Source organism: Quercus lobata, chromosome 9, assembly GCF_001633185.2.
Source record: "Quercus lobata isolate SW786 chromosome 9, ValleyOak3.0 Primary Assembly, whole genome shotgun sequence".
In the NCBI taxonomy this organism is placed as follows: domain Eukaryota; kingdom Viridiplantae; phylum Streptophyta; class Magnoliopsida; order Fagales; family Fagaceae; genus Quercus; species Quercus lobata.
Genome location: NC_044912.1, coordinates 29,058,877 through 29,070,150, shown reverse-complemented (window position 1 = coordinate 29,070,150; position 11,274 = coordinate 29,058,877). Strand labels below are relative to the sequence as shown.

At 34.5% G+C, this 11,274-nt stretch overlaps 1 protein-coding gene across 5 annotated transcripts; it reads left to right on the top strand.

Moving 5' to 3' along the window:
* The first annotated feature begins 4,306 nt into the window (after window positions 1-4,306).
* LOC115959849 (scarecrow-like protein 1) lies at window positions 4,307-9,280 on the top strand. Of its 5 annotated transcripts, none has more exons than XM_031078470.1 (4): window positions 4,307-4,496; window positions 4,814-5,012; window positions 7,098-7,126; window positions 7,267-9,280. In XM_031078470.1, exon 4 carries the CDS (start codon window positions 7,324-7,326, stop codon window positions 9,061-9,063), a length of 1,740 nt encoding a protein of 579 aa, XP_030934330.1. In that variant the 5' UTR covers window positions 4,307-4,496; window positions 4,814-5,012; window positions 7,098-7,126; window positions 7,267-7,323; the 3' UTR covers window positions 9,064-9,280. The 5 variants fall into 5 exon arrangements, with proteins under 5 accessions (XP_030934330.1, XP_030934332.1, XP_030934333.1 ...); XM_031078472.1 differs by having other exon boundaries at window positions 7,255-9,280; XM_031078473.1 differs by lacking the exon at window positions 4,814-5,012.
* The last annotated feature ends 1,994 nt before the right edge of the window (window positions 9,281-11,274 follow it).

Here is an 11,274-nt window from a genome sequence, read left to right as displayed (position 1 = left end):
AGTACACATGCAAATTATAACTTTTAAAAATGTTACGCATTAAATGACTTTTGTTAAATTTCCAAGAGGCTTGTAACTCAATCGACACTTCCTAGTATTTTCAATGAAGATGTCTAGGGTTCAAAGTTCAAACACTCTCTCTCCCAACTCTTGAATTACCACCAAAAAAAAAAAACTTTTTATTAGATTTTTCTTGAAAAATCCAACATTCGATTATATTGTCGTATTATACTCTCTTTGTCTACAAAATATTAAGATAATCATAAATAAAAACACTGTCTTATTTATAAATGTTTAAATTATTTCAATTTTTTTTCCTTATTATTGAACCAACAATCTCGCCTCTCTCTTGCCTTTCTCTTGATCGAGTGAGATTAGAAGGAGCTGGGAGAATTTTGTCACTTTTCTCTACAATACCTATTCAATCAAGCCCTCTCATATATTTCTCTAACCCAAGAGATTCAATACCCAATTCCCATATTGAAGAGCTAGAGAGCAACCCTTTTACCCTAGAGCCAATTCCCATTTGTTCTCTTTATATATCTCCTCTCCAATTGTCAAATTCTTTGTGAGGAGACTAAAACCAATGCACACATAGTATCCTTGAGTGATCATTGTTTGTTGTTGGGTGCTGAGAACCATTGGAACAATCCCAAAATCTTCAAGAGGCCCTGGATTGGCCAAGGATTGATAGCTCAATTCGTAGAGCAAGGAAAAAAGATTCGTGGAATTTGTTGCTAGCAAGAGCAAAGAGCTCGAATACATTGCCATTTACTAACTCGGAGGGTTTTTAAGTAAGGTGTATTGTAACCATTCCTTTTAGTGAAATTGGTTTTGATGCTATAGGCCACATAGAAGTTTTTTTGCCCAATTTTGGGTTTTTCTTTTCAGAAACAATTCATGGTGTTTGGGTGATTGTGTTGTTGACTGGGATTTTCTATTACAATTGCCTATCCATGCATGTGTTAATTGACTAATCAGATTAACAATTCAACTTAATTTTGTAATAAGCTTAAATTGACATAAGCTGTAAAATCAGGGTCTAAAGTGTGAAACTCTCTTTTTTTTTTTTTCTTTTTCTTTTTGTGATTGTTTATAACTTATATATTGAAAGTTTATTAAAATATAATTATACTTTTTTTATAATAATAAAAAATTAAGAATTTAAAATCTGTACATGATCTAATAAGTTAAAAAAGCTGAAAACATCTACCTTGATGCCAAACTCACTTAGTAGTGCTCATCATGCAACCATCCAACATGACAAAAAGAAGTTGGCTAATGTATCTTTCAATCTTTCTTTCTACGCCTAAAATGCCATCGTGTCTGTTAAATAAATATTTTTCCCCCTATTTTTCACCGCCAAATTCTCTTTTTACATAGTAATCATTTATGAATATACACTCCGACACACTCAATTTGGATAAGATAAGGGAAGGATGATTGGGACTTAACATTAGAATATTGGAGTTTGTGTCATGATATCGATCTCCTGGTCCTGGAAAAATTTTCCTAAGCGTAATAATTCTTCTACTTCCCTAACTTTGATTTTTGACACCTGAGATTCATTTCCCACTTAGATTTGCAAAATGGGTTTAAACGGTCTTCGTTTTCTACTGTTCTTGGTAAAACCATCACCCTTCTCATGGTTTTTCCAGATTTCTTGGTTATGAATTCTGCAGTCCCACAATCCCATATATTTTTAGATAAATCTCTTGAAAGTGACCATTAAAAGAATTAGAGGGGAAATTACATGAAAGGCCTAGATTTTGTTTTATATTTTAGATTAAGTTTCGAGTCTATAATTTTGTCAATTAATATCCCAAATGTATGGAATCCTTCCATTTTGAAGTCTTTGTAGTTTGTCATCCCTATCCGCATTCATTTCCATTATAGTAACGAATTAGAGAAAAATGATATTTGGAGTCAACTCAACTGATAAAATTTCTAATGATTAAATAAGAGATTTAGGGTTCAATCTCCACCTACACAAAAAAAACCGACTAATATCTTGGTTTGATAATAAAGGTTTATCGTCACAAGCGGACGTCATAGGTTAAATGGTATTAGGAAATTAATTTAATTATTTATAAATTTGTAGGTTCCAGTTAACTCAATTGGAAAAATTTCTGATGGTTAAATAAGATATTTGGGTTCAATCCTTGCCTACACAAAAAACCGACTAATGTCTCAGTTTGATAATAAAGAGTTATTGTCACAAACGGGTGCCAAAAGTTAAAATTCTCTCTCAAAAAAGAAAAACCTTGTTTATAAATTTAATTTGGTATCCGCATTTCAATTTAACCTTGTTTATAAAATAATTTGGTAGTTAATAAGCAAAATGGATAGATAGAGAAAGTTTCACTTAGAGCAAGACATATTTTTAGGAAATTGACATTGGTTACCTATGTAAATTAGAAAAATTTTATTAAGAGTACTTTTGGTAGATTGTAACATTAATTATATAGGAATATGAATAAATATTACAAGGAATACAAAATGTTGTAATGTGATGTTTATTACTATTCATTTGTTTGATGACAACATAATAATAGAACTTTGAAGACAATGAAATGAAAGCATTTTAAATCAAACTTAAGATATATTTTAGGAAATATCTTACTCATATAATTATATTTCCTAAATTTTTTTTTTTTTTAATTTGAAAGAGAGATTAGTTATTTTTTATGATTTTTTATTTTCATAATTGTTATATACATATGAAAAGTTTGTTAATTTAGAAATATATTAATTGTAGAAATTAATACACCTACTAAGGAATAGCTATTGCATCTTTTTTTTTATCAGCTATTACATCCCTTTTAGAGATGAATAGTTATTCCTCATTTTAAAAAATAGTTGTTCATAAGGAATGGTTATTCACAAGGACTTCAAAATTGGAATGGTTTCTTAAGTTTGGGACTTACATAATTTTTTTTTTTTTTTTTATACAAGATAGAATTTCTACTCTAACCTAATCTAAGTGTATATGTGTGTAAAACTCTCTTCTAAAGACTTGAACCCCGGCATTTTTCTCTCACACCCCACAAGCATTTATACTTGTGGAGTAACCAACGCACTAAGAGTACGCGATGGTGGGACTTACATAATTAAAAACCTTAAAACCTATTATGAAACATGATATAAATTTTTTACCTTTTATGTAATTTCCTCACGAATCACTGAAAATTCAAATTCAAGCCAATAATTAATGAGAAATTTTGATCCCACTAGACAGTTAGTAAACCAAACCCATGTATTTTCTTCCCTTGGTAATTATAGACATCTTGACTTTCACATTCATTTTTTACCGTTCCTTTAGATCCCACACGTACTCCCTTTGTGCTACACCCACGAAAATTCTCAGAAACTTGTCTGTGTTTCCAGTTTCCACTCATACACGCTTTTGAACATCAGATTCTACACGCTAAAGAAAAGTGGTATCTCTAGAAAGATCGGTTTTTTAAAGGTAAAATGTCCAGCGATACCAGCTTTGTCACGCACTTTAACATAACTTTCTCGTATTAAGCCGAGGTTAAATTGATTTTGTCTATGTAATATAATGCTTAACTAATGTAATACAATAAAATATAATAAAAAAAATTGACAAAAGAGTACAAGTTGTGACAAATTTTGTATTATGAAATAACTGGAATTTTCTTAAAAAATAACTATAAATCCAAAACTATATTATTAGTTAAACAACGTTTCAAACTATTTTCGTTTCTAACAATTTAAGTCTAGAGGACTCGATTTTGTCATTTGAAAATGCACTTGGAAATCGAGTGTGAGAAACTCAAGTTTGAAAATCGAGTGTCTCACACTCGATTTCCAAGTATATTTTTAAATGATAAAATCGAGTCATCTGGACTCGAATTGTTAGAAACGAAAATAATTTATAACGTTGTTTTACTAATAAAATAGTTTAAGAGATTAGGTTATTTTTAAAAAAAATCCAAATAACTGTCTTTAAGGCTATTAGAAAAGATGACCTGCAAAACCTTTGACTTTGTCACAAGTGCTAGGATTCTTCAGTCCCCATTCATTTAGGCAATTATGTTCACCCAAATGTCACAAAGCACCACCTTAACTTTTGAAACATTACCGTACAATTGTCACTGATGTTACCACCAGTCCAATAACTTCATTCCCATGTCCCAAGACTACAGAAAAAAATGCAAATCACACCATTCGCAAATCACCAACGCGTAGATCAACTATTTTGATGAATTAGTCAACAAATTGGGCGGCTAGGATTGACTGATGAAATGATAAAACCCTCTATTACTGTTGCCTCTAGAAGCACACCATATGTGCATGACTTGTTAACATTGTACTGTCAGACAACCTCAGTCAGACAGTTGGTATAAACATGCAGACACACATAAACACACAAAGGAAAAAGTAAAAGAACTGGGCAGAGATTAATAAAAAACAAAAAGCAAAAAACAAGAACCTGTGTTGAAGCTAACATGTATCTTTGAAGGAAATCTAAGGTGAGTTTCTTAGTTGTCATACTTTCTCAAATTCCAGAAGATTGGATGTTCATACCATATAGTTTTATAAGTATTGGGTCTTGTCTTGTTCATCACTTCAGCTTCTAAATAGGGTAGTTCATATCCCTCCCAACAAATATATTATTTTTTTTATAATAATTCATTTGTGTCATCTGGGGTTGTGTTGCTTTTTTCATTTATTTATTTATATTATTTGTCAAGTTTGTTTTTTTGTTTTTGCTGCTTTGTTTGATTTTGTTATAGGTGAGTTGCTTCTAAGCCTACCTAACCTCAATTTCTACAATTGTTTATTGTAGATATGCCAATAAATATATATTTTGCGCCTTTGGTTTGTCCTTAAAACCATAACACATAGTCAACCAAAGCTTTTCTCTACCTTCAAAGCCAATTCTGGGTTTCATCTACATATGGGTGTAAACTTAATTCGCAGAATTTGACTTCTGATAAGATCTATCTTGCTTCCTCTTGACTCTTGAGGTCTTCCTCTTTCATCAGGTATATGCTTTTCGTTTCTTCTTCTTCAATTTTCCTTTTTTTTAATCTTTTGTTCTTGAATTTCTTCAACAGGGATTGAATTCCCTTGTATTTGCATGAATTCTTTCCAGATAGTTTATCTATGCTGCTAGCTGTGGCTCTCTTTCTGACAGCATACTTTTTTATGTTGTAATCTAGAAATTGATTGACAAAACATAGGCAATATGCTGCTTTTTGTTGTTAATTGAATATTCATAGAACTTGGAATCTTTCCCCTCTCCCTCATCAGAAATGTCAGCTGATGATTGATTTAGTTTATACTTATGTTCTGTTTTTGGTAAATAAATGAAATATTATGCTTGTGATCTTTGGTGGTTTGTATGTTGGAAAAAGTGTTTTCTGAGAGGATCTTTTATCTTATAATAGTATTGCATCTAGGTGGTCTCTGCTTCTAAATATAATATTCTTGAAATTGATCTACATATAATAAAAGGGAACCAAATCCTTGGCTGCAGTGTGTAGTCCCTCAATTGTCTTTTATATGACATCTTTTTTTTTCTTTTTTTAAATGTGTACTTTTTTACCTGAATCTGAATTTAACTATGGTAGATTGAAACTCAACAAGAATTACATTCTCATGCATATTTACAATGTTTGATTGACTGAATTTTTTTACAATCTTGTGACATAAATCCAAAAAATGCAAAAGAGAAAATGTTTTCCATACATATTGTCTGGATGGAGGGACTTCCAAGGGGTTGGAATGCAAGGAAACTGTGGATCCCAAAGGATGGAGGGAACCGTTCCATTCCTTCCTCAGTTTTGCGTTCAGCCTACTTTTGTGTGAGTGCTGCACTCCCCTCATTAATTGAGAGGAAATATCAATTTCACTCCAATTCAATAAAAGCATGAATAAAAAGTAAGTGATATAACATGTTTCTCTCCTTTCCATTCCTTCTTATTTTCTTTAACATCTAAACAAAGGAATGGGAGCATCTCTTCCCTTTCTGCTCCTTTTCCATTATAAACTCTCAAACACACTGGAGGAATGTTTCAATCTAGCCACACTAATTTGGAATTCTTAAGTTCCGTTATAGGTTTTCTCGATTTGAAATGTCAGAAACACTTCATTGAAATTTAGTGGAGTTCCAAGCACCAACTAACTGTTTACATGAAATTCTTTTAGGCTGAAGTGAAGCATACAAGTGTCTTAGTTCCTAATTCTTTAAAATCAGTTTCTTTTGACCTCTGCTTTATGGCCTTTCCTGTAAAGAGACAAACTTTTGTAAAATATATCCATTTCTTGATTAAACTTCAAAACCAACATCATAATGGGAAAACAATGAATAATATTTTATGATATGTTGTTACCAATTTAGGAATTATTATTCTTTAAAGTCTTTATTTCTACACAAAATTTCAGCAAATAACAATTGAGAACTAAATAAATAAAGACCTCAAGAGTTCATTCCCCAACTCACTTTCTAAATTACTTCATTTACTATCTAATCAAATTTACAAAAGCACAATGTGTGTACTTCCTGATAATATTCCAAGTATTAAAACACTTTTCTTCTACTCATAAATGATGTCTTGTACAGCTAGGGACTGCATGTTGGAAATTTTTGAAATATCAGAACTTTTTTTTTTCCTTTTGTGGGGGAGGAGGAGACAAACCTGGTTGGGTTTAAAAGGTTGTTGTCTCATACCAGATATTCTCCTTTTCTTTCATCAGGAACTAAAGAAGGGACCCTCATCTAAGACACACTTCTCTAGGTAGCCCATTTCATTGATTGATCAATGATGTGAAAATTTCAATTTAGGGACTATTACTTGCACTTGAGTGTAACCAGTTATGCTTCAAAGGGCAATCTTAAGTTTACATTTCATGCAGATAGTGCCTTCAATTGCTAGTTCTTTACTATGGTGTTACCAAACTATCAAGCTCATAGAATCAATAGTCATGCTTCAGATTGTTGATTGCACAATGTTCTCTTTCTCTCTCTCTCTCTTCCATGTTTCCATGTGTACACACTCATATTGACTGATTTGTACAGTTTCTGCTATCACTGCTAAACTATTCTTCTTTGCTCTGGCTGAATGCAGGCTTCCCAAAAGCATCAGAGTTTTAAACGGTGAGTAGCTAACCTTACCCAAATGCTTTATGTACTGTTTTCTTTACAAGAAAACAAAAAATTGCATGTTTCAAAAGTTTAACAGTTTTATCAGAATTTCTTTCTCTCTCTCTCTAATTATGTGACAGTTCATGACACAGGGCTCGTTCTATGTAGAAGCAGCCTTCCTCTAACACTCAGCAAGTTAGAAGAAAGCCATGTCTTTAGTTAGGTCTGCAGGGCTATCTGCGCCATCATATAGAAATTCCAAGCTCTATTCTCTAAAGGGGAGTGATGACAGCCCCAGCTTGTCCACCCAAATATTAGGTTCTGATAAGCATAAGACTATATATGTGACTGATTCTTACTCCAGTGAAAGTTATGAGAAGTATTTCCTTGACTCCCCAACAGAAGAACTTATACAGCCATCTAGTTCTGGCATCTCTGGAAATTCATTTCATCCAGATGGCATCTCCATGTGCACTCGAAACCCATTTGACATTTCTTTGATGTCAATGAGGCATCGTGATGCCTATCAATCCAATTTTGAATCGGATTACTTGGAAAGCCAAAGCCCGGATCCAATAGACTATGATGAAGATAAGATGAGACTGAAGCTTCAAGAATTGGAAAGAGCACTGCTTGAAGATAATGATGATGATGATGATGATGATGACGATGACATTTTTGGTACAGATCACAGCATGGAAATTGATGGTGAATGGGCTGACCCAGTTCACAACACATTGCTCCATGACTCTCCTAAGGAATCTTCATCTACAGATTCAAACCTCAGTAGCATCAGCAGCAACAAGGAAGTATCACAAGTATCTCCTCGTACTCCCAGACAAATGCTACTTGATTGTGCTGGTGCACTTGCAGATGGAAACTTCATGGAAGCATCAGCTATGATAAATAACCTCCGAAACATGGTCTCTATCCAGGGGGATCCTCCTCAGAGGATTGCAGCCTACATGGTGGAAGGTCTTGCAGCTCGCATGGCTTCCTCTGGCAAATGTCTTTATAAAGCTCTAAAATGCAAAGAGCCCCCCTCTTCTGACCGGCTTGCAGCCATGCAGATCCTCTTCGAGGTGTGCCCTTGTTTTAAATTTGGATATGTGGCAGCAAATGGTGCAATGATAGAGGCATTTAAAGATGAGAAAAGAGTCCATATAGTAGATTTCGATATCAACCAAGGGAGTCAATATATAACACTGATACAAACAATTGCCAATACCCTAGGGAAGCCACCCCATGTGAGATTAACTGGGGTTGATGACCCTGAATCAGTTCAACGTTCTGTTGGAGGCCTAAAAATTATTGGACAAAGACTGGAGAAGCTAGCAGAAGCACTTAAGGTACCATTTGAGTTCCGAGCTGTGGCATCAAAAACTTCAATAATAACTCCATCAATGCTCAATTGTCGACCAGGAGAAGCACTTTTGGTGAACTTTGCCTTTCAACTTCACCACATGCCAGATGAGAGCGTGTCAACAGTAAACCAGCGAGACCAGCTCCTTCGGATGGTTAAGAGCCTAAATCCAAAACTTGTTACTGTTGTTGAACAAGATGTGAACACAAACACAGCTCCATTCTTGCCTAGATTCGTTGAAGCATACAATTACTATTCAGCTGTTTTTGAGTCTCTTGAAGCAACTCTTCCAAGGGAGAGTCAAGATAGAATGAATGTTGAAAGGCAATGCCTGGCACGGGACATTGTAAACATCGTTGCGTGTGAAGGAGAGGAGAGGATAGAGCGGTATGAGGTAGCAGGCAAATGGAGGGCAAGGATGACAATGGCTGGTTTCACTTCATGTCCCATGGGACCAAAAGTGATTGATACAATCCAAAATCTAATTAGGGAGTATTGTGACAGGTACAAGGTGAAGAAGGAAATGGGTGCACTTCATTTTGGGTGGGAAGACAAAAACTTGATTGTTGCTTCAGCATGGAGGTGATATGTATACATCATTTGAGTTACTAATAGCATGTTTGTTGCTTGTGGTATTTGTAATATTGTGTGAGATCAAGATGCAAGCTGATGTATTATCTTAGTTAGAAATAAGTATTTTGTTAATGTTATCAAGAAGTGAATTGTCCGAGGATGATTATGGGATTGCTGTTAATCTAACATTCATAAAGGAATTTCATCTTACGGCTTTGTAACTTTGTTTATCATCATTTTATTATTATTATTACTGTTTATTCCTTTTGAACCAAACTAAATGCTTACAAGCCTAATTATGGATCCGTGTTTGAACCATCTAGATAAGTCAAGACTATGATATTTAGGTAAATTTCCATATGGCTACATTTTGAAAGACCCTGAATCCATAGCAATGAATTGAAAAGAAAGATTAAGAAAAACAACACTTCAACTAACCACTCAAGTCCATAGAATTAATGGAATTCCTTGATGGACAAGACAGGAAAGACTTAAAGTAAACATAGTGCTTAATCACCATTAATATTTTCAAAAGTCTGCTTGAACTTTGACTAGTCTAAGTATCCTCCTCATTTCTCAATTTCTTAATCGAGTTCAACTTAATGGCTATGATTACAATTATTGTTTGTATCAGTGATGACAACTAGCCTTACAAATCAATGATTGCCGATTTTTTTTTTAGGGGAAAAAAAATCTTATTATACTGCCAATTAAGATGAGCCTTATCCACTAGCCAAACATTCATCAGCAAGTACAATAGCACAATTTCTTTTATTCACGAAACTTCTAACCATAGTTAGTAATATAATAATATACGAGACAAAATATAAATAACTGTTGTAAAATTTGTTTGACCCAGCTACTTATTTGAAGAAACCCTCCACTTCAATTGGTATTTTTTTTTCACGAAAAGCAAAAATAAGATAACTAATCCAGTTTTTTTATCAACTATTGAGGTTCAAAATGTTATAAGATCCAAAGCAAATGGGCCCTCAAAACCAAGGAAGGCCCAATCCATGAGCCAAGGTTTGGCCCATTAAGAATAGGCAAGAGGGAACCCAAGCCCATGATAGGGTAAGCCTTGGGTCTTAGAGAGGAAAGAAGAAAGCAAAGGAAGTTTGGCCCAGCCCTATGTGAAAAGGGATCCCTAGGGGAGCCCAAGAGGACAAAAGGACTGAATAAGGATACCTTGGGACTACCAAAGCCAGGGGGATCCTCGGGAAGAGCTGAAGGAAGCCAACCAAGATATGGATAGCACAAGGAGGCATGCCATTGGACACGGAAAACAAAAGGGTCATGTCCCATCAGCCACCCATAGCCTAGAAGAAGGCTATGCAGCAAATGGTGGCTAGGGACCAATACCTGATAGGAAGAACCAGAACCTTGGGCAGAATAGGAAAGGGTGGACTATGAAGGAATGTGGCTGGGGATCTTTCAACATGATAGAGAGATATCTACCTATTTGAAAGAAAATGACAAAGGGTGAGGCAACCAAAAATAGGCTTTGAAAAGTCTCTTTAAAAGCTTTGGAAAAAGGATTAGAAGCCTGCCCCATCAGGACCTCCCAAAAGAGGAAGGTCAGCTGGGAACTTTTGGGAGGAAAACCTCAAAAGAAGAATGCAATGAGAAAATAAGGAAAGAACCAACCACCAATATTGCTAATACAACATTGATTCTGGTAAGGCAATAAAAGGAGAGAATCAATGGTATACCAAAAACCCTAGAAATGTACTATAGAAGGAGGATTAAGTCATCAATAAAGGCATTCAGCAACTATTAATCAGAGCATAAAAAGAGCATCAAAGAGATTCACTAAGCTTCAAAAAAATAGAGAGAAAATAAAGGCATTGTGAAGGATCCTGCAGCAATTGCTTGAGGATACACTTGGATTCAAGGGGATTCAAACCTCACAAGTCTTGGAAGCTTGGAAAGAGCTATCCAAGTTTGTGACTTTTAAACTTACTTGAACCTCATGGCACATCCTAGTGAGAAATAGGGTCCAATGTACCCCAAAACTTAACATAATGAATTATTGCTCTATTTTGTGAGAATCCCTGAAGTTCATGCTCACATTTTCATTTTTCTTGATAATTCTTTTACTATTCCTCAGTTGCTTATTTTACAATATATATGTGTGTGTCTGTGTGTGCACGCACACGCGCACGCGCATGTATGAATGTGTATGTGTTGTAGGACCCATGTTTTGTGCACAAATTGGTTCGTA